This window comes from Strix aluco, chromosome 18 (assembly GCF_031877795.1).
Source record: "Strix aluco isolate bStrAlu1 chromosome 18, bStrAlu1.hap1, whole genome shotgun sequence".
Classification (NCBI taxonomy): domain Eukaryota; kingdom Metazoa; phylum Chordata; class Aves; order Strigiformes; family Strigidae; genus Strix; species Strix aluco.
In genome coordinates, this window is record NC_133948.1 from 7658863 (window position 1) to 7683202 (window position 24340).

A 24340-nucleotide genomic window follows, 5' to 3' on the forward strand; every position below is an offset into this window, starting at 1 on the left:
AATTCTTGTTCTGCCAAAGATAATTGCAAGGACCAAGCTTTCTGCTGACTTCCATGCATGGTCCTCTGTGTTCTACACACACCTCCACAGACATTGTATGCAGTTTTTCTTCAGACTGAAAAGCTAATGAGTTCTCTAGTGATCAGTTTTAGGTTGCCTCTTGATACCCTTGTAACATTACTGCTTGTGTTTATTTTTTCCTTGCAGAAGGTACACTTTCAAGTAACATTTCTTTGACTGCATGGAAACAAGCAAGTGTGGCAGAAACAAAATGCTGTATAGCTACAGCTGCAGGGCTGGTCTCTCACAGAAGTGTCTTTCTATTGCACTGGATCTTCAATAGAGTCTCTAGAAAATCCAGGTAAGGTCTTATCGGTTTAGGACTAATCTGAATGGAAGATAATTAAATAACAGAACACCGAGACTTTATTACCAAAAATATAAGATACTTAATAGGTGGCTGTAAATTTGCTGATCTCAAAATAGAAAGAAGCAAGAGTAGAAAATTGAAATACCCATCTGGACAGACCTACCATAACTATAACACTGAGCTGGACTCAAACTCCTGGTGCTTGCGGAAGTTCTGGGCATGCAAGGAATTCATATTCCTCGTGAATAAAATCTGTCTACCCATGTCTGTCTCTCCGTGTAAAAGTGACTTTGACCTACCTCATGAAAAAGTAACATCCAAGAAGGCCTCAGATGGCTCTCTAACCTTGTGATAAAGCAGTATACAGGATAATGTCTGAGAAACCTTGCTCAACATTAGGATGAAACTGCACAGCTCCAGAGCTGACAGAGTGCTTCTGTAATACCAGTCTTTCTGTGAGACACAGTAGAGCACAGTCACAGACAGGCTCCCTTGAATCTCAATGCTGCCAGAGCAGCATTATGCCCATTAATGGCATAAGTAATGAGTCATGATATTAAAAACGGAATATCAGTGAGCTAAACCCAAACACAGATGCTTGATCTTGATTTCACTTACAGTAATGCATCTCTGATGATTTCAGTGGAGCACCTCCTAATTTTTTAGGACTTTTCAGTTTGGTTGCCACAGGATGAGGGAAAAAATCCAGAAAGTGATGAATATCTTTTCAAAATGATGATGAAATAATGAATCTGTTGTGTCAGTGTATCATTGTGTAATAAGAAAACCAGCAGTGTCAGAGAGAAACTGAAGGGAAATGAGTAGGAAATTTGAACAGTGCAGCTTGAAAAACTTTCTGTATTTTCCTGTGTAAGAACTTTCAAGAAGAGGAAACTGCCTGCAGTATTTATTATGACCTGAAGAAGCAACATAACTTTTAAGATCAAGTAATTTCACTACGAAGTTCCATATCCAACAAACCAAATTAAAGAAGGAGAAAAAAGTCCCCAAAATTGAGACATACTTCACAGAGAACTTCCTGTTTACTGTGAAGCCACAGTCATTACGTGCCGTGGTGCCTGCCTAGTACATTAAGGACTCCTGCTGATTCTCCAGGGGATGCTATGCTGAGATGAATCCGAAGCAGGTAAATCCTACCCAAAGTCTCACCTATGAACAACACCAAGAACCAATTTGGCCCAATTCGGGCCAAAAAAACCCACTCAGTTGAGCAACGATGGATATAGCTCAGGGACTGATCTAATTTAGTTTGGGAACTCTATGGCTTTGTTGAATTTGAGAGTAGGATTTCCCTCTTAAATCCTACATTCTTCAAAACCGCTCCAAAATACAGTTAGGAAACACAGCTGTTGACACTTTCCCTCTAATTCATGAATGTGTATTTTTGTGACTAACACCCACACTCCACAATCCCCTTCTCTCTTCCCTGTTTATACAGATGAGTGCGTAAGGGGATGCCTGTTCTGTAACACTTGCTGGCATAGACTGCGTATTACCATAACAGTCTAACCTACTTAGATTCATACAGTCATTCAGAAAGTAGTAATAGGAAATGTACTTTATCTTAACCCTCCTATTTGTCTGCATTTTGAGACTACAGTAGCCTTTGTTAAATCAATGTTACGAGTAAGATTTTCACAAGCAGCCTAGAAGCACATTTGGTATACTTAGACATATTTACACTAGAAGGTTTATTTGGTGCTAGACACATTCATATTATAATTTTATGCAAAAGTTCACTCCTTCAGCCTTTTCTCATCCAAAGCACTGATGTATTTAATCACATACTTATTTCTTTGATGTTCCACATTTAGAACTTTACAAATATATGCAAGTACAAATGCACTTGTTTTGAAAAATTAGTTTCTATACGAAACATTAGTTGTCCTATAACAACTTTTATGGCTTAGCCTGTTCTAACTACCATGGAAGGGTTCTTTGCTTACCTACCAAGATTTTTCAAGGCTGGTGAATTAGAACGGTATGTCATAAAAAGAAGTGGTGGATGCTTCCCCTCCTCACCAAAGATAATAACAAATTTAAACGGCAAAGTCATTAAGGAAACATATGGGTGCTACGTTTAAACAGACCATTAAAAGTACGCAGCGTAAGAACTCAGTAGAATGTTTTTAAAGTAGTTCTGAGACCAAGTAGATGACTTCCAGTTGTAACCTAACAGTGCATTTGCTATACAAACACCTACCCGTGCAGAGTTCATACACCCAGGCAAACCGAAAAACCTGCTACGGTTCGTAGGGACTTCCACCAATCCTTCCACCCACTGAACTCCTAACTTTGCATCTGCCGAGGAAGCCCTGACTTCGGACTGAGAGTTGACGGGGGGCTCAACAAACCCCTCCAGCAAATCCCTCCGGTCACCTCCTTCCCTTCGTTCCCAGCACTTCAGCAGCGGGGTCAGTGTGAACGGTGCCCGGGCTCCCCTCCCCCGCGGGCGGGCATTTCGGGTGCTCTTCCCCAGCCCACGGCACCCTCCCAGGACACAGGGCACCCCGGGACAGGCGCTGCCCCCCTCCCGGCCCCGCGTACCATTCAGCTGGTTGTAGACCACCTCCTCCAGGTGGTCCAGGCGCTGCAGGATGGACTCCCTGTCGGCCAGGCTGCCCACCTTGGCGCCGCGGCTCCTGGCCCGGCGGTCCGCGCTCCGGACGATCTGCACCAGCTCCTGGGAGCGGTCCTGGATCCTGCAGTAGACGGAGAAGAGGATGATGCCCACGAAGACCAAGATGTTCACCGTCAACAAAGTTTTGATTTTCCGTGCCACCGCCATGGGAGCCGCCGGCGCGGTGGCGGGGGGCACATCAAGGCGCGGCGGCCGGCGGCCTCGCGGCCACCTGGCGACGGGGCGCGCCCGGGGCGCGGAGAGGCGCGGAGGAGCGCGGAGCGGAGCTGTCCTTCAGCACCGCCGCGCCGCTCCCCGCCCGGCGCCCGCCTTCGCCCCGCGGGGGCCGCGCCGCGGCGGGCTGGGCGGCATGGAGCGGGGGGGCCGCGCAGGGAGCGCGGGGCGCGGAGCTGAGCCGCCGCTGCCTGCGGAGCCGCCGCCGCCGCCGCCTCTCCTTCTCCGGCGGCTCCCGCTCGCCCGCCCTCGCTCTCCGCCGCCCCAAACGCAGAGCGCCGGTGCGGAGTGACGTGCTCCGGGGGATCTCATCTACATGCACACGGCGGAGCCGCCGTGCCGTGCCGTGCCGCCCCGCCTCGCCCGCGGCTCCCGCCCCGCAGCCCGGCCCTGCCGGGGGCCGCCGCCCGCCCCCCCGGCGCTCGCCGCTGGATGGGTGAAGGAGGCAGGGGAGTTGCGTGCTTCTTGCCTACCGAAGACACCAGTGGCCATTTTCTCTTCATTGCCCACCTCGAGGGGCCTTACCCTGCCCAAGCACCGCTACAGGCAGCTCCTGAGAACGGGCGGGACGGAGATCGTCCTTGTCCATGGGTGCAGTCCCTGGAGGTGAGCTGATGCCCCACCCGCCTCACCATCAGCTGGAACAAGTTCACACACTCCCGGCAAGAGCAAGAGCTCAGTGGGTTCCCCAGCAGCCAAGGTACAACACTGGCTTGTGATCCCACCTGGAAGCGACACGGCTGGGACCACATCCACACGTGCAAGAGAAGTTCTCGCCAAGCATACATACAATCACAGAACGCTTTGGGCTGGAAGGGACCCTTAAAGGTCATCTAGTCCAACCCCCCTGCAATGAGCAGGGACATCAACTAGACCAGGTTGCTCAAACCCCGTCCAGCCTGGCCTTAAGCACTGACAGGGAGGGGGCATCTACCACCTCTCTAGGCAACCTGTTCTAGTGTTTCACCACCTTCATGGAAAAAAATGTCTTCCTTATATCTAGTCTAAATCTACCCTCTTTTAGTTTAAAACCATTACCCCTTGTCCTATCCCTACACCCCTGATAAAAAGTCCCTCCCCAGCTTTTCTGTAGCCCCTTTAAGTACTGGGAGGCCGCTCTAAGGTCTCCCTGGAGCCTTCTCTTCTCCAGCTGAACAACCCCAACTCTCTCAGCCTGTCCTCACAGGAGAGGTGCTCCAGCTCCCTGAGCATTTTTGTGGCCTCCTCTGGACCCGCTCGAGCAGGTCCCCATCTTTCCTGTCATAGAATCACACACAGGTGGAGAAAAACAGCCTAGGCCCTTACTCAAACACACATCCAGTGACTGCTGAAGAATTATCAAGATCTCCAAGTTTGATACCAATGGACATTAAACAAGCCCTTTCAGCTGTCAGCTTCTTCATTCATGTACACAACGGTTCTCCTTTGTATACGATCTCACTTAGAGGGTTGCATACCATAATATAATCCTGGTCGTGGGAATTTCTTTTCCTTCCTTCCTTTTTGATTTCAGGAGCTGCCAAGCTCAAAATCCAGCACAAGTTACGACCTCCTTGAATTTACTCTAACTTAGCAAGACGTGCACAGGGTTTCCTGAGGTATAAACTCTCCACTGCTGTCCTACTTCTGACCCTCCTGTTGTTCACCTTCTGCAAGGCCCCTGAGGGTGCAGTTTGTTTGAGAAGACATGTTTCTGTCTTAGAGGAATTCTCCCCTTGTCTTTCGGAGATCACCAATGAAACCTGTGTTGGAGGGATCAGCAGTGCAGAACAAGCCTAGACTAGAGTTTTATCATAATCTAATCTATCCCCAGCAAAAGCTACCACACGTTTCTGCAGTGTTATCTCTTGCAAATAAGTATGTCTCTATAGAAAATGTGTACAGGATTTGGTTACTTCCTACAGTACTGTATTTTTAAACACAAATAATACCTAAATGCAGGGTCAGATGTTCTTTCACTGAAGCAGTAGTAAAACTCTCAGCTCAGCAGAAGCAGCTCAGAACCAGCAATTTTCCAGTGTTTTGATTATTTTAGTAGTATTCTTACTACAAGTCTGTCATAGCATTACGTTTTCGTAGAAAATACCAATTTGGTTTAAGAAAATGTATTGAACTAATGCTCAAGCGTAGCTTATTAGATGTCTCCACAGCATTTAATATATTATAGCAACACCTGCTGGTCTTGATATGGTTAAGAATCTCTTAGATGACTATTTCCATTATAAACTCCAAGTTCACAAGCTGGCCACAAGAATTCAGTTTGGATTCTGACATGAGTGTATCATTTGTCCCAAGAGTTGTAAAACACCTTCAACTATCTGAGACAGTTTACCAAGTTTTGATGGGGTTTTATTTGCATGACTGCAGCTTTAAATGGGCTCTTTCAAAGACATGATTTCATCCATGATTGACTGAGGTCAAACAGTTGTTTCCTTTTGCTAAGTAAATGTTCTTAAATTGTCAGCTTAAAATAGTCTATGGTGTGTCTAGAAGAACATGAGAATATGCTTATATGACTGAAACCTTACCTAACACCATTCAAAAAATAGCTAGCTCTTATATATCACTGTTCATTCAGAGATCTCAAAGCAAGTTACAAAAGATATACTATTAGAGTGGACTGAAGGATGGCAGTACTCTTTTTGGAAAAATTTCAAGGTCAGAAAATGTATTTTCTTTTTGCATTGGAACAAAACCAAAAAGCTCTGGAATATTTTCACACAAACAACATTGAGCTGAAGCCACTCTTTCCTGCCCAAAAGGGTCAGGTTCCAATTTTTCTTCCCTCAGAAAGGCTTATAATGCCAAAAGAAAACTAGATCAAAATCAATATATGCAACATCTGGATTTCAGTGAAAATGCTTTTGTTGAAACCATAGCAATCAGCTGTGATTGCTGACCCCTTTTACAAATGGGGAACATGGGAAGGCATTGGTAACTGGTTCCAAATCATCGGAACAAGCCAGATGCAGTGCCGGGACCCCATTCCAAATCACAAATCCAGTTTTTCTCTCTCACTATTACTCTCTCACTGATTTTTACTCCTACTCGTCTCCATAGGGCTCATGTTTTCACTCATATCGTCCAAGATGGATTAGAAAGCTGCTATAAAGAAACACCAAGATACTGTGTATTCAAATGACAGTCTATAGTTGATCATACTCGTTACATCTCTCTGCTATCACTGTGCTCAGCCAGAATAAACACCTGGATGAAGGACAGCTGGCTGCAGATGAAGATGATGTTTAAGTAGCCAGAGGTAAAGACTCTAAAAAAACACTCAGTACTCTAAAATAACCATCTGTCATAGGCATCTCTCCTAACATAGGAAAGATGGTTTATTGCCTTGGGGCACTTCTGGGCTGCTACTGGACTGTCAAATAGCTAAGGCTGCAATGATAACAGCACAAAAAAACAAACCTTGTTACTGTCTGTGGCTCTCCTTGAAACTGTGTTTGGCCTTGCACAGTGTTGGTCTTGCAACAGTTATCTTTGCTTCTGTTAACTCTTGGTTACTCCATCTTGGCATGAGGATGTTGGTATAGAGGAAAACTTCAGTTGTTTCTGCATTTAAAACCCTGTTCTGCTTAGCTAGTAAGGTCAGAGACAGTAAATTTCACTTCAAACAACATTGAACTAAAAGATTTTGAAAAGAACCTTGAGTAAAGTATCAGTCTTACAGCCATTATCTGCAGAGCTCACCGTGCAACTAGTCAAGGCAACTGACTCCAAGTCAACCTGACTTCAGTTCATTTGGAGCTGCTAACCTCAACCAATACAGACGAACTAGATTTTTTTTTCACCAGATAATGAAAACTGTAGATTGTGCAGCAACCAAATATGACCAAGATACCCCATCATCATCTGGACATTTCCCAAGTTCAAGGTTTCCCCAAAAGTGGTTATAAAAAAGTTATTAAAAAAGACCATGTCAGACCTACAAAGTACCATCAGAACCCTTGGGATCACCATGACTTCTGTTGTACAGTCCCACGTATGGTAGGTACATACTCAAATAATCAATATGAGCTTCAATTTTTTATGAGATGTTTTCTGTTGAATTTCATTTTAATGTCCCTAGAATGAGATGAAAAAAATTGACTTGCTGATGAAACAAAATAAGTAAGATTTTACTTTTGGGGAGAGGCAGGAAGAGGAGAGGATGATTGAAAAGTTGCTTGAAAGTTTTTTGAATTTTAAAAAGCTTAGGTTGAAAAAAAAATTGAATTCAAGTTAATAACCGTAAAATCATTCCCAACCACTTTTGCAAAAGGACACAAGATTGATTTACCATATCTAAAGAGGCATACCTTTCTGATCATTCTACTGCATGATATGAGACATTTGCAAGAATGAATAATGTGTAGAAGGTAAGACTTTGATGTTTAAAGTATTTGAACACTAGCTTTAAAGAAAAAAAAAAAAACAAACCACAGACAAAATATTACAGCAGTGATCGTCTGCAATTGTAAATTCCAGCTGTAGTTATTCACACGCACTAACATCACCTACCATTTTCCTAATGAAATCCCAACTGCATTTACTAGCTCATTGCTTCGAGTTTTAATACAGCCTAATATTTTTCTACGTTTTGTACTTATTTAGAAGAAAACAGCAACAAAAACAGACAACAAATTCTAAGATCTCTGTTAAATTACCCAGACATACAGAACTGAGGCCCTCATCCTGTTGCAAAGAGGTATTGCAGTCCACCAAATGTGTACTTTAGCATTTGTGCAGCCCCCTTCTTACCATAGTTACAGCGTCTGCTGTAAACAAACACGATGTTTACATGAAGTTGCATGAAGCTTTTTGCAAAAGTAGCTAGCAAGTTAGAAGAGAAATAAATAAGGAAGCCTCAGCTGTCTCATACTTGAGATGTTTCCAAGCAGCCTCGTATCTTTTCTGCTGCAGTTTCGGAGAAGATGGCAAGCTAGTATTACAGTGGCACAAGAAGGCCAATAGCCAAATAATTCCCCTTGCAATAAGACACTGCCAGGTCCCTAAGGCTTCAAGCAGCCGCTCTGCTCACATTGATGTAGAGGCTTTGGAGCAGGTTCACAGCTGACCAAATGCCCCTTATTGTTAGCATAGAAATGTTGTGGCCAGATAAGGCAGAAAGGAATCCCCAACCTGTTATTCATCTCACTACATTAAAAAGGCTGGAAGCCCAAAAGCCACGAGGGATTGCCACGCAGTGATTCTCTGCTGGGAACATTTAGTGCTGGCTCAGAAAGTAAAGGTGTATGGTGAGTGGCTAGCCCTGAATATAATCAATGTCTACTTTACTACTAGAGCAGAATGGCAACACAATGTGCTGTGCTGTGGTTTCAACCAAGATGAATGTGTTTACTTTAGTAAGATGACCTCTCTGCTACGCTTATTACAGACACGATGCCATAAGCGTTTATTAGTGGGGTCACAATTACACTGTGCAAAGACTCTCATTCATAACCAGCAGACCTACTCAAAGTGGTAGGCACAACACGGGGATTAAGTATTCACAAGATTAGCCTGGAGGTGCTGAATTTTAACTTCATCTTGAGGATGGTTCTAAATCAAATGAGATGCCTTAAAATCTGAACACATATTTCAGAAATTATATATAGATATATATATCTTTTAATTTTGGCAGTATTAGTCACTTACTAAGGTTACACAGTAGTTTCCTAAATGGAATTTTGGTACACTTCCTTCTAAAGCTGCAGCATTTCCCACTTGCACATGGGACAGTTCTTCAAACGTACAGACTGCACTGTGTTCTAGCACCTGTTGTTGCAACACAAAGATGCACTACCCATATATTCATCATATTGTATTAAAACTAAAGGTTGACTCTGCAAAGAGGATTTATAATACACAGCACAATTGCCGGCAGATCTGCTGCTTTCATGCTTGTGATAGTGTTGATGACCACACTGTAGTAAATAGCATACAGATAAAACCCAACAATTATCCAACACACATTAAAAAACCCAATAAACCTGTCATTGTAAAAACAGAATATAAATAACTGCCAAGACTAAAATATTCAACCCACACGCTTACATTTTACAAAGCTTTAATTTATAAACATTACAGCTCTCATCAATTTTAATAAGAATGAGTTGAGCTTCTACCTTTCTAAAATCCAACTGCATAGTCCTCTATCCATTTTCTATCATTATCTCCTACTATAAGTTCAGAATAGGTGCTTGTTTGCTAAGAGAGGATTATCACCATTCACCATGATCAAAGATCATTTGCATGGTTTTCAATTTACTCCATGCAACCACAGAAAAAAATACGTGAGGACCTCATCTCCCACAAATGACAGAGGCTCAGTCCATCTGCACCTCTAAAAGGGAAGGTGCTTGGAACCTGCCTGACAGCTGCTGCATGGGGATCCTAGGTTGTAGACTGATGTTTTTGATAGCCATCACAACTTGCTGTAAGGAATTTCAGAGGTACTGTGATAAGATATAGCCTCACACACTGGAAATAAATCTGGGAAGTTTTCAAGGACGGCTTCTATGTTTATGAGAGTTCTAGTCAGGAAAATAAATGTGCAGGAGATATATAAATGTAATTTAATATTCAGCTATTACAGATACAGAAATTACCTCATTATATTCCTTGAAATCCATCTTCACTTATTCCCGTTGCCAGAAAATTTACAAAAACCTAAACAATAGCTAGGCTGTTTGCATGCCGAGACTTCCACTTTTCATACTGACCAATACTGTTATCTGGTTCTCTGTGTTCCCTCTTCTGGTGAAGTCATGGTCTCTGCTCTCATACTCTGTACAGCCTTTAAAGCAGAGACTGCTTTTTGATAGTACTGTTTTTAAAAAAAGGTTCATGAATGGTGTTTCTAATCCCAGGAACATATCAATCTTCAGCTCTGTCACTTGACATCTGTGGACTATGACCCCGAGTTCCTCCTTGGAAACCATTTCTCATTTCCACCTTTACTCTTAAACAGCCAACTTTATGGTAACAGAATTTGCAGTCAGCTCTTTTATTAGTATTTAATCAAATATTATCTTAGGCAGAAAACACTGTCCAGAGCAAGTTTTATATTAAGGTGTGTTTCTAATAAAGCTGTGCTTTAGGTAGAAGTCTGTTTGCTGAAAGGACTGCCAAAAATAAGTGGGCTTTCTCAGACAGATGTTGAACATAACAGTTCTTCACTGGCACTAAAAAGCTGGAAGGATGTTGCTCCCTGTCCAATCCAGCCCAAAGCCTATGAAAAAGCTGGCTTAGAATAGATAAAAATATTTTGCTACTGGAGTTGCACTGAATTCAGTAGGGTACATTAATCTTTGGCCATCATCATCACAGTCCCAGTTCTGCCATGAGGTACAGGCTTCTGGACTTCTGCAGATATTTGCCCAGGCTGATCCACCTGTAGGAAAAGAGCCTCATACAATATTCATTACTTACTTGTCTCTGTCTTGATGCACATTATTAAGAGATGCATGGCCCTCCAGCAAAATCTTCACAACAAAATTAAGAAACACAGCCAGTCATCATGTCAAAGTCATAAGAGATTAAATATTCTAAGTGCAGCAGCACAGGGGTAAATTAGTATTGTTACCTTCTGACCCCCAGAGCTGCACCCAATGCTGGCTTTAAACAATAAAAATAATGAGATTTTTAGATTCCATTTATTTTGAAACAACAACTGGCAGCTTGAAAGAAGAAAACATGTTTTGGCAAAGAAAGTTGACATTGACATTTTTAGCAAAGACTAGCTATATGGTGGCTTGTCACTGGGCAAATCTGAAGAATCACTGCTGCCTCTGATGTATGATGTTTTTCACAGGGACAGTGCATGTGTGAGTAATAAAGAACATTTAGTACAGTTTGTATCTGCCTTTGACAGAGATATTCAGAATATTTAAATAGAAACCAAACCATTTCTAGCATTAAAGTCTTCAATGTATTTTTAAAAAATATCATCTAAAAAAATAGAGAAAATAAAAGCTGATGTATGGTAAAATTCCACCCTAAAAACCATGCCAAGTGAGAAGCCTTAACAGATGGAAGTAGGATGACAAAACCAAACTCATCTAGTTGAGTTGAATTCCCAAACATTCCCAGTAAAGGACAAAATCCCATTTAACAGTTTTGGAGGCTTTTTTTTGTTTGTTTTAAATGCACTTGAAAATGAGCCAGTCAGTAGGAGAAGAGCACTTAAGACTATATTGGACTATGCAAATGCTTAAAGAACTGTTATGCTGTTTCCTGTTCCAGACCACACAACTTCTCTAGTTCTCAATTTCTCCATCTGAAAACTATGGACAGCTTGCCATAAGGGAAGTGGCAGAATTTGCTTTTATTAATCTTCATCCCAATTGATTTAGACACCATATGCAGCTTAAAATAAATAAAAGTCCAAAACAAGAAAAACATGGAAAACCAACAGATTTGCTACAAGGCACCAAAAGAGCAACACGGTGAGGGGAGCTGCAGGTAGACAGAGACGTGTAGGTATGACATGCACGGATATTCATAACTCTTTTAGCTGTAGATGCTGGGAAGACATTCTCTATTATTCATTAATTCTATGGTGAGCAGATAGATTAAGCATTTTTTCATCTTAATTAATCTTGCTCTGGGCTATGAAGTTGAAGAGCTTCATTTATTTATATATTTACTCATTTTGAGGGAAAAGTATTTCTCACCCTTCACAGTGAAACTGCAGCATTAAAGCCTCTGGCCAAGCTCACATGCCTTTCAGACTGCATATGCCTTTAGCCACTACATCACGATACATAACTGCAGATAGAGAACACTTAATGCTTTTGATATTAAATACAGGGAGACATTTTGTGTCGGTGGCTTGATTTTCCCAAGTACAGACATTAATTAATATCAGCCATAAAGGACAGATCATATTCCACCTATATAAAGGAAACATGAAATGGAAAGGATCAGATCTGTAGTTTTCTTTAGGCTATTTATTATTATATATTATATCCAACCTGTGTCCAATTGTATCAGCTCACAAAAATTTCCTGACATTAAATCCTTTAACGTCTATTGAACTGCTTTTGATTTACATAAACCAAAGATCAGCAACAAGCAGCGAATAGGCTGCCTAGTGCTGAGCAAAGCTTTTGTTGGTGCTGGATATTCCCTTCCATCCCTCAGGCACACAGGCCCCTGGGAGGACACACCTTGACAGAGGTTAGCATGGACCTACATTAATTTAAAATATAGGGGTTTCAATTGCTATTTAACAGAGACAATGTTGCACTGAGCAAGCACTACTGCTTGTTAGCATGCTTTGTTCAACACAATTAGTACGGTACCCTGCCAGAGTAAACACTAAAGGATAGCTCAGGTGATAGACTGAGGTTATTCAACTTTTGACAAAAGGTTAGGGGAATTCTTTTGAAACAGTAATTGTCTGTCACATGAAATACTGCAGCCTCTTGAACACAGGGAAGAGGAAACCATAACATGAATTGGACTAGGGCAAGAGGAACTACAGGCAGGCCAGTTAATACAGTGGAATCTAATGGACTCACCAATAGTATCTAGGGTAGACTGGACAGAAAATAAAGAATAAAAGAAAGTTAATAAAAATCTCAATTTCATCTGATGTTTCTGTAGTTAAAATAACTGATACTGGTTTCCTCCTAGGTCTTAAGAATTTTTGTGGTCAGGGAACTTCTGCGGTATCACTAGGAAGGACCTCAGAGGATTTGGCATGGGATGCTTTCCCATGTGAGCCAAAGAAAAGACAGAATGGCATAGGAAGAATAATGTATCTCTAGGGGTGACAACATTCACTACACTATAAAAACAGATCCACAATACCCCATCTTAAAGATCTAGAGCCCAATCCAGACATAATGCCATCGTTACCTGGCTAACTGGATGTAGTGAAGTTAATTGCCTGTGCAGGCAAATGTTCTTCAGGTTTGGTTTGAGGAAATAATATTCAGGAAGCCTTCAGAATGGGCATACCTTTTGCAGAGGTATCATTTTAAACACATGGGTGCACAAGTTGGGTTTGGAACAGAGGGTGAAAAAAGGATTAAAGTAAAAACTTGTAAATTAATCTGGTAGTAGAGCCAGAAGTAATATTCATAGAACAGGTCTTACCACTGCCTTTAACTGGTCACAGATGCAACTACTCATTACTATCAGATTCATTCTGTTGATGAATCCTTCAGTCTATATCTTATAATCCCCCTTTTCCCCCATGGCACATTCCTATATTTTTGTTCTCAATGTTTGAATGGAACATTTATCTATAACAGGACCCTGATCTTGACTGGGACAGTGAGATGCTTCCATCTGACACATAATACATAGACAAGACAAATAATAATGGGCAGCAGTGATAAGAATAGTGCATCTTTATCATATCCACTCTATGTATGACATAAATGAATACATCAGATTACTCTTAAAATAGCCTGCTCTAAAATTAGATAAGTGAATACTGCCACGTAACACTGTAATACTAATGTAATTGGAAGAGCTGGATATAAAGACCAGATTTAGTGCTGAGAAAATCCTCTGCCATGAAAATGTAAATTCATGTAATTGCCACTAACTGTGCATGGCATCAGTGTAAATTCAAACATGAAAACTGAACAAGCAGTACTGAGTCTGACCTCTGTCAGGTAAAACCTTCATTTTAAGGAAAGTCTGTATCAGAATCAGGGAATGTATGCTCTTTTACACCCACCTAGCTTTCTGAACCATGCTGCAGACAACTACAGAGACAATACTAGGATAAACATACCCAAAATTCACCTCAAATAAAGTGCACTTTCTGTGGCATGCACAACAGTTCTAAGCCACATCTTCCATCACTTTGTTCCTCAGTTGAACAATTGTCTTAACTTGCAGCATGGAGGGCAACCAGAAAGAAAAATTGTTCTTTAAATGCAGCTGACAAGAGAGCACCTGTGCAGAGCGTGCTCACATGAGGGTATTCTGGGCTGATGTGAGTAACTGAACTGTGGACTTCCAGGGGATATGGCAGGAAAAAAACTACTGAACTTGGAGCAGTAACAGACTCACATTTCTGTGGGCACAACTGGACTGTTGTGTAATGAGCTGTCAATTCAGAAATGCCTGGTCTCCTGGCCAACAGACTAAGCAATATCCAGGGCTACATACGTAGCCTGTGGCTTTTGAAGATGAAAGTCAGGTTCTACAGATGTGACCCACAATAGGTTCAATATTTGTAAGCTTAGCAAAGACAGGCATGCACAGTAGACAAAAAAAAACCCACTGGATGACATTTGACTTGTGCCATTGTCTGTCGATTTTGTTATTGCAAAGCCTCAGAAACAACATTTGGGGTGATTTTTTTTTTCATAGTTATTTCTTTTGTGATTTTTACCACAAGAAATCATCTCATTTACCCACTTATCACAGGCAATTTGTTTGAGAGGTGGTCTTGGTTGACTCCAGCATTCACAAAACAAAAAAACCAAATCCCCCAAAAAATCTGTAAAGAGCCTTAACTACAGCTAAGTTCTTTCTGCTGTGTAACTTTTGAAACGTCACCTTCAGGTCAGAAGAAAAGGCAGATGATGTTAATATGCCATCTGCTGCTACCAGTGTATCCTAATGCACTGGAGAACTGTGCACCATCGAAACAATGCCTGGGGTGCAGTGCAATATCAGCATTAAATCCCAGCCCGAGATCTAAGAATGCTATTGAATAACACCAAAGGCTCCACCTTGGGAAATCTCCTTACCAGAGAAAGTATTAAAGTCCCATAGCTGTAGGATAAGAAAGCCTTAACAACTTGCATCAAGTTACAACTGGCAAGAGTAAACCTTTTGTCCACTTCTTGTCCTCTGAAATCTCTCTCTCCGAGTTGTGGTACATGTAGCACATCTGATAGCGTCATAAAATGGCTCTGAATGCCTTCCTCTCCACTCCTCTAAATCACAGTAAATCCTACAACAGATAATTCAGCTTTACTGTTGGACTTGATGATCTTAAAGGTCTTTTCCAACTTAAATGGTTCTATGATTTTATAAAAATTCTTACCCTAATGGGACTTTGGCAGTCTTGGGGTGCAGAGAAGAGAGAAGACAAGACCCCTTTGTTTAAGGAATTAAATTATATATCTGATAGCCAACAAGACACTAAACACTGCCATGATGAACACAATTTGGTATGTTAGACTAAAACTGCTTATTCTTTGGGGAATTTATTGTCACAAGCCAGCTGCTTATACTGGATTAGAAAAGGGAATTAGAAAATGCACAACCCAATTAAAAAGTAATGTTTTGTTTGTTTCTTGTAGTTTTTTCCCTCCTTCATACTAATTTATTCTCTTCTTCATTTTTATTTAATTTAATATTGATATTCACAAATAAATCCCAAGGTTCATGTCTTTTAAAAATGCCTCTAGCATTTGTTTTCACACCATGGCCTGATCCTATAGCTGTAAATAGAGCTACTCATTTCCAGCAGCTCAGGATATAGCCCCAAACATTCCTCTGCTGACTGCAGTGGGAGACAATCTCTGAACACAGTAAACTTTCCATCTCATCATACGAAATGAAAAGCCTTTCAAGCAAGGACACCCAAACAAATCTGTATCACTTTCACATAGATTTATAGAAAAGTTGAAAGAAGGATCATGCAGGAGGCAAAACAGAATATGACTTTCTTCTATCTGTCCCTCTGATAGCACAGGTTGGAAGTGGAATTGTCACATAACAGAAATACTAGTACATTAACTCTACTACCATCTAGAATAGTCCATCAAAATAACAAAGACAGTAACAGGTGATCTTTTAAAGCAGCACTGAAATTCCAGAAAAGAAACAGTAGAACCAGCTGTAAAAACCTACACAGACTTTAAAAAATACCAATCTCAGATTTGCCAGATTTGAGGGCAAATTCCCATTTTCCATCAAAGTGAAAAACAGAGCAAAATCAAATTACACAACTTCAGACAGACCTGTGGACCTCTGAATTCTCTATTGCTCTTAGAAATAAGAAGGGTTTTAAAGATGCAAAGCGCCAACTCTTCTTGTTGAAGAGAAGAAATATAGTTATGTATTAGGTTCCTTTAAAACCTGTGAAAAATTTTCAGACAAAAAACTTGTGGCACTCCATTTATTCTTGCTTTCATGAAGCAACTTATACGATTAGAAAAGAAATATAAACTTTCTGTACTGAGCTGAAAGAAAAGGTTAAAATCAGAAAATAAGAAACATGAAAAAGAAAACCCTCTAAAACTACGATCTTGCAATTCTACTAAATTCTCTTAGTCTTCAGATGAATAAATGTGTCCCACTGTCACATCTATAACACTCTGAATAGTTTCAATCCTGATAACTTCTCATTTTGGGAAGTAGAACTTCTAAAGAACAAGGAATCATTCAACATTAGTGTGCTTGCAGGTCCATTATTTTTTGTTCATTTCTGTTCAGCCTACCCCAACTAACAAAGCTGTAATCTCCCAGCAGGGCTACCTGCCTCTGCAAACGGGCTCTCGGTGTGCTGGAGACCTACAGCACCCTCAAAAGCAGTCTGGTCATCTTACTGAGTGCAATGCATTTGAATTTTAGATTGCAGAATTCCCTCCATCTTTCAAGAGATTATTGTTTGATGCTTGAAGACAAGAAAGTCAATTGAAACTTAATTATTTTCTTCTTTGATTTATAGCAGCTGTGGATTAAGAACCTGATTTGGGACAGATTCAATTGTTTCCTCACTGAAAACAAACTAAGAGTTTTTCTTAAGGTTTGGACCTTGAATAATGGTTGTGTGTGTTTTATTGTATTACACCACTATATTTTATTATAAAGCATTAGTCAACCCTTATTTCCTGGAAATTCACCAGTGGTGCATTCATATGTTGTCAGAACATGGCAATGACTCAACAGCACTCTGTGCTCAAGACACCTGGGGACAAGGGGCTTGGCTAACCTGGGAGATGATTTCATTCATTGAAAAATAGAATTTAGACACTCAAAAATGGGCCAGAAGCATTTACTGCAAGTGTTAGTAGGATTTTTTTCAAATGAACTTTTAAAGGGTTATTTTGTTTCAAACTTTTCACATCTTTCTACTCGTTTAAGTTTGACATTTCTAAATGACACCCTGATATGAAGTGGACCCAATTCTGACCCTAAAGAACTTACTTTTTTTTTTACATTTTAGTGAAAAAGCGTAAAGAATTCTTGGATGTGGATATTTTTCTTCACCAGTGTTCTGCTTTAGTCAACAAACAAATAGTTATTTGTATACCTCCAGTCTCCCTACTAAAGTCTTCCCTTTTTAGAGTTTATAGGAGACAGCACACTTCAAAATAACCCACTCTGACTTGGGCTCAGAGAAAAAGATTCTTAGTTCATATAAATCAATATATCTTCAGCGAGGAACATGAAGCTGTGTGTTTTCATGCGAGGCTAGGAACCGACACATTTTTACCATCTCATTTTGGAGATAACTTTTTTGTTTGCAAATACATATGTTTCATTACTCAAAAATATTTAGTTAAAAAATGTAATTAAAGAAAACATTAATGTAGTATTTCCCTAAAAAAGGTGCACTGAAATGCACAAAGTATTAGAAGATAGGGACATCATGCTATACAAAAATAGGAACCCTTGACAAAAGAGTAATGCTTTGAAAAGATAAAGGGAAGATCAATATGTTCCATCTTTATAGACTCTCATCTTGTATTCTCCTGTAGTCTCAAGTCAAAGCCTACTTTTGTCTGTAGTCTAACAAAGGGTATCGGTGTTATGAAATGTACAGTATTTCCTTCTTTATGCTCCCTGATAACTTGTCATTTATAATGTCTCAAATTCAAAATGGCTTTTTCTTTACCTGCCTGGTTCCCTTTGCAGAACAGCTCACAACTAGCCACAGTATGGTACCTTGTTTCCCTGCATTTAAAAGGTTGTTTCCTTTGTTTGGTTCCTCCCTGTCAAGCTGTCTAAATGCACTGCCAACAATGGCCAGAGCAGAAAGCTGGGTGAAGAATAAATCTGTTTAGCTTGTGTACCAGGTACTGCCATAATTTACTGGACAGTAAACTGAAAGCTACATTGTACATTGAAAAGAAAAATACAGCTCAAATATACCCACAACTGCAGGTTAGGATGTGGCAAATCAGCCCCCATTCACCAAAGCTACTAATATTAGGTAATATTCGGGTGGCATATCTACACCAAGGGTATGCTGTCTTGCAATAAGCAGCTGAAAACTGAGGCATCCAAATACAGGTCAAGTCCAGAGACTCAACTAAGCAACCTACTTTGTATTGCTCCTGAAAGTTATGGAAGGCAAATGTAAAACACTACTCTTCAGGGCGAGTGCAAACCACAACTGCATAGCAATTTAAGAAAAAAGCTTGTTACCTGTCTCAGAAGTACCTAGACGTGACAGCAATTACTTGTATATAAAAAGACATTATTTTCTTCCCTTTTCACCCAATTATCTGTATTTAAGATGTGCCTGTTTACAAGTAAAAATGCAATATGGAAAAGGAAGTATGAAATCACACTCAATTCTTCCAGAATAACTTAAAATAGCTTCCCTGGAAATGCAGAGTCCTGTGATATTCCCTGGTGTCTCAGCCAAGAAAGCTTTACAGAGTCCTTCTGCAAGGTACACCGTGCCTCTGTTATTTATGCTTGTATTTATAGCAAGGTTTTCCTCTCCAGTTGAATAGCATTGGTATTCAGCACTATTTTTCTGAAGAAGTTAGTTTGAGGAGAAAAAAGAAAGGCGGGGCGGGGGGGGGGGGGGGGGGAATTGCATGGTCCCAGCATGGGAAGCAACATCTCTCTAAGTTCATGGCAAGGCAACTTGCTGGAGCACCAGTGTGAGCTCCACAGACAATTCACTCAAGAAAAGGGAATTCTCTTCAAAATCAAATTGACTGATTTCTTTCTTTTTCGTGTGTTACCATTGTGGCTACTTACAATTAGATCAGTAGCAGACTCGTTAGTTCACAGCATTCTACAAACATTGCACAAAATAAGTGGTGTATTAGAGGGTGCAAATGACTCATGTGAATACAATCTTTGTCCCCCAAAGCAACTAAATATATAGGAGCCCAGAATAGAAGGCAGTGGGATGTCTTTTCAATTAAAAAAAAAAAAAATAAAAAAAGGTACTTCAGCACTTCTAGAGAGAGCACAACTGACTTTATACTAAATAGACAAAGCAATTTTGAACTTAATTTCCACATTAAATGCTTAACAAAGCTTTTCCCTTGATCATGTTTGGAGAAGGTGGGGAGTAAGTAGGCCATAAAATTCTCATAGTTCTTGTTTCATTTCTGAACCCCAAAATTCATCATTGCAAGATCTGGGCTTGGCAGGAATCAGAAAATCCTTTTCCATATTGGCTCTAATTACAAAATTCCAGCGCCTTCCATTCATACAGAAACCCATGAAAGTATAAGATGGGCTTTTCTAATCTGAAAAAATCAGTCAAGACCTTCACTTGCTTGCTGGCCACCAGTCCCAGCTAGGGAAAGCAGTGTGCCTACACCATCCAGAGGGCAGACTTTCCGCCTGGGGCAGAGGAGACTTGTACTGTTTCTTTAGGAGAGGCTGTAAATCAGACACTTGCTTTATCCTGACATAACTACATTCATTATCTGTGCTATGACAGATAAAGAAGTAGCCAGCAGGACAGCAGAGCAAATGATGCCCACAACCAGTCTTCAACTTGCAAACACAAAAAACCACCTTATTTGGAAACTCAAAACTCCACTAGATTAAAGCCTGAGTTCTCAATAAGGAGGCAGATGAATACTTGGAAGAAATGCTAAAAAGACAAAATCCTTTTGCTGCAGACAATGAACTGTTATGAGGACTGAAAACCATTTCTTACTTTCCAGTGAGTTTTTTGTCTGGATGCTATTAGCACAGCATTCCTCTGATCATTTGTAAATGTCATTTATAAATCCTTGCACAATTGTTCTCTGCCTAGTAGATTACAGGGTCCAGCCTTCCCTCTTGCAGACTGCAGACCATGCCCTGTGTTTAATAAGGATGTTGCATACTGTGTTTTTTCAGTTTATGCTTCAGTGACTGTGACCTATGCTGCACTACAGTGAACCAGATCCTCTCCCAATTCCAGTAAATTGCTGAATGTGTGATATGTGAAATGCAGAGGATCACACTCTCAGTTTGAAAACTTGCAGTCATTTTCTCACAGAGCTTTCCTTCAAGTCACCACTGATTCTGACTGGATCAGAAAAGTGGGCTGAAACCACAGAGAACCAGCTGCATGAACTCCCCATGAACACAACAGTCTCAGGCACATGGGGATTTCGGGCCCTATTCAGAGCTGTCTTGCCATAACTGCCCTGCTGGGTCAACCCCTGGCCTCACACCTACTAGTGCAACTTATCGATTTGAGTGGTTTTGTTCCTTTTTTTTTTTTTTGCCAAGAATAGCACAAACAACAACAGCTGTTTACATAGACTAGATTGTCATTTATGTTCAGTCTCCTCTCAGAGGTAGTGAGGCAGACAGAAGGGGAAGTTTGATTTTGCTAAGAATGACCTATTTCTTGACCCAAATCCTACATGCAGACAGGTCTGAAGTACATGCCAGTAGTGTCCATTAAAGGAGGATTGGACATAGCTCCTCTCCATTCCCACCTAAACAAAAAGAGTAAATGCTACCCCGCCATAGCATCTGAACAGCAAATGAATGAGGTAAGGAAGACAGCAGTCATAGCAAGTAAAGCTCTTGTGATGGCACACCATAGACAGAACTCTGTTCTGGCTTTAATTGCTGCATGCAAGCAATCTAGAGATCTAGAGTACAAATTATTAATTCTTCACCAGCCATTTATACGGGGTTCATACATGCTTGTTGAATTTTAAAATTCCAAGTTTCAAATAAACACGCTATAATGTGAACTCTGAACCAAAAGAAGCAGATGTTGTATGTTTACTTCTGCTGTAAGGTGCACTTGTTTCTTGGTATTTTAGTAACAATGTCCAATTCTGAAAAGCTGCTGGCTGTTTAATTTCAAAGGAGGAAATGGAACTCTCTCTGTTGAATTAATTAATTTCCTTCAATTCATGCAATGCTTCTCCTTCTTCACAGTTTGTGATCAAAGAAAGGATGTCTTAAATAATATTAAATATGCTTTAGGTTTTAGAGTGTGCTATCTGCTAGTTTGGTTTTCACTTCTGTAACAACTCTTTTGTATTCACATCACGCAAGGACTGTGATAAACACCACGCAGAAATAAAAGAGCAAGGGCACTGAGTCCAATGTAGAAATTGAACAAAAGCCAATTGCTACCTTATTATTGTCAGTCCTGAGCTGAAACAACAGAAAATCTCCTAAAAAATATGGCCTACAACCTCCTCAAAACACAACAATGAACAAAAACCTTTTGTTTTGGGAGCAGTACCATTTTTTCCAGAGAAATCCAAAGTCAGTTGGGGAAGCAGGTGATTCTCAAATGCTACCATACACCATCCTTGTCCTGTACTCAGTAGGTGACATTTGGATCTCTTTCTGTACTGGAGTAGAGGTCCTGGCCAGATGAGTGGTTGCTCTTCCGGCATGCTCCAACAGCATGGAGCTGGTGCAACCTCAAAGTCAATAAGACTACACTCACCGCGCGGCTGATTCCGGCCCAATGCAGAGAATTATGTCATGTTTGCCAAAATATTAATGCGTGTTGTGCTCCAGTGTTAACTAAAAACATTTCTTAATCTATTGCTTAATCCAAACAAACAAATTAGTATAATTGGAGAGCTGTGTTTACGAATACAAAGCATAAAGAGAGGCAGCACATATTGTCTTGTTGTCATTCCTATCAGGCAGCAATGTTCGGTTATTTCTGCTCCTTGCAGTCTGAGCATACTGGTATAATTGATGGCAACATTTATCATAACAGCAGCGCAAAAGCATCAATTGCTTGATGAATTTATTTACTCCTGCCCAGAAGTGAAGCTATGATTGGACCGCTTTATAAACATCAAACTGCTGTAGACCTGGTCTGTTGTTGTTGATTGCACTTAAAGGGGAAGAGAGAAAAAACAAAACAAAACAAAAAAACCCCACAAAAGAACAGGGGGAAAAACACCCTGATTGGGAGGCTGGAGGTTGAGTGAAAAGACAAACCTCTTTGATTAGAGGAAAACAATCATTATTTTACCTACTAAAAAAAAAAATCAAACACTTCCATGATCAACAGCTGCAGTATTATCTGCTGCATAGTTTAGTCCTTTCTCTGGCAGGTTTTTTCTTCCCAACCCACAATATTCCTGGAGGTAGAGAGCTGTAAAGAAAGTATGAATCTCCCAAACCTACATGACAAGGCCCCTGGGCTTAGCAAAGCAAAAACACGAACCACATCACATTCCTATTTTGTGAACTACTTGTCTTCCATAGAGAAATATGGGGCCATATTTTCTTCACCCTGGTACTCCACAGTCATTTAAACCTGTTGAAAACTCTGCTATTTTTCCTGGGTGGATTCTGCACTTTTTGTGCACAGATGGAAGTAAATTCAATGGGAAATAGGTCCAATGGCTCTACATTTGGTAGGTTTCCAGCCTCTTACTCTAGCTCTAAAGAGGTCTGAAAATCATTGCTTGAGATGGAATGGTCTGTGACACTCAGTCTGCATGCTAATAAAGTATCGTTGTTTTTCAAATAATAACTAAAATTAAAAAATTTTTTTTTCCCTGGTTGGCTCCTTCAACTGCCCTCTGAGAAGAGCAGAGGGCAGCAGTGTCAGGAGATGAAAGTTTTGAACATCTAGTCACTGTTTGGAGCAGTCTCTACCCAGTCTACACCAGAGCCAGCAGTATCATCACAGGATGATTCACAAACTGAGAAACACAAATGCCACTATGGGCTTCAGCAGGGTAAAGAGTTCATCCTTAGTGAGATCTTAATGTCTCATAACTCACTAGATAAAATTTAGTGTAGGATATTATGCTAAGAAACCAAAATGTAGTCAGGCCTGATAAAACCAGGCTCTTAACTCCATAGTTAAGACTCTTAACTTAGTGCTTCAAAGTGCTGAGAAACTAATATCTGCTATTGAGCTACTCCCTTGGCCAGTAATTTTAGGAAGAGGTGACAGAAACCCCGGAAGGGGAAAACGTAGGCCATGGTACTGCATATACAGACAAAAGAAACCAGCTTTACATAACCTTTTAAAAAAAAACCCAAAACAATTTTGTACTCAAGGTGTAAAATGGAGAAGCAACACCTTTAGGCTCCCAACTGGACCAAGAGCTGTGACTCATGACGGCTCTTACATAGGACGTCTTACGAGTCAGATCATCACAGACACAGCCTAAGGCTGAAGATGCACTAAGTCTTCAATGCTTCCCATCCCTGCCCACTAGAACTACCCACTAAATCCTGATGCACCCACCTACTAATGTTACACACGCCATGGAAAATTGAATGACAGCAGCAAGACCTGCTTGTGGCCGTTGTCAGGGCAGTTGATGGAATATATTAATGTTGCCTTTAGATAGTAAAAATGATTAAAATACAGGCTTCTCTGTAGAAGCAGGCAATTAGTATTTTCTACTACCTGGGGAGATACCTTATAGACTTTTTAGTGGGCTTAGCAGCTGAGTTGACACCTTTGATCGGGCTTTCATTCAAGGGCTTTGGTGGTGCCACTTGATGAAAGCTTCAACTGTGAGTTCCCTGAACATGCAAGGGCACTAGCTTTCTTTGCCAGTGACCAGGTGAACAACTCAGGGCAGATTTTTTGGTTGCTCTTTCAAATAACAGCTTTTGTGCTCAAAGGTGTCACCTTTCACAGCACTAGGACAAGGAATTCCAAACTTGTCTTGTAACAAATAAGACCTAAAGGCACACAGTTCATCCCAAAGAGAACAGGGTGGTGAAGCCATCCTCCAGAGCCCGTGCAAGCTAGCAAGGTTAAACAGAACATGTAGGGCAGAGACCAATGTGCTCTACAAGCGGTGTAGTAACAGTGACTGTAACAGGCTCCAAGCAGAAATAAGTGGGATTTCAGTAGCACGCATTGGCCTCAAGACAACAAAAGTCACTGAATTTCTTTAGTACTTACACTCCTTAATGACTCGGGAGCTTTAGAAAATTCCTGCTGAAACCTTTTAAATTCCCTTCCT

The 24340-nt window shown here is 40.8% G+C and overlaps 1 protein-coding gene across 3 annotated transcripts in view; it reads right to left on the reverse strand.

Moving 5' to 3' along the window:
• GALNT9 (polypeptide N-acetylgalactosaminyltransferase 9) overlaps positions 1–24340 on the reverse strand; it is a 218021-nt gene that overhangs the window by 152371 nt on the left and 41310 nt on the right. For 2 of the 3 annotated variants that reach the window (XM_074844344.1, XM_074844347.1), the window contains exon 1: positions 2939–3329. In XM_074844344.1, the coding sequence (XP_074700445.1) occupies positions 2939–3179 (241 nt within the window). In that variant the 5' untranslated portion in view covers positions 3180–3329. Of the gene's footprint in view, positions 1–2938; positions 3330–24340 lie in introns of those variants that run through there. The other variant, XM_074844346.1, reaches the window with a different exon arrangement.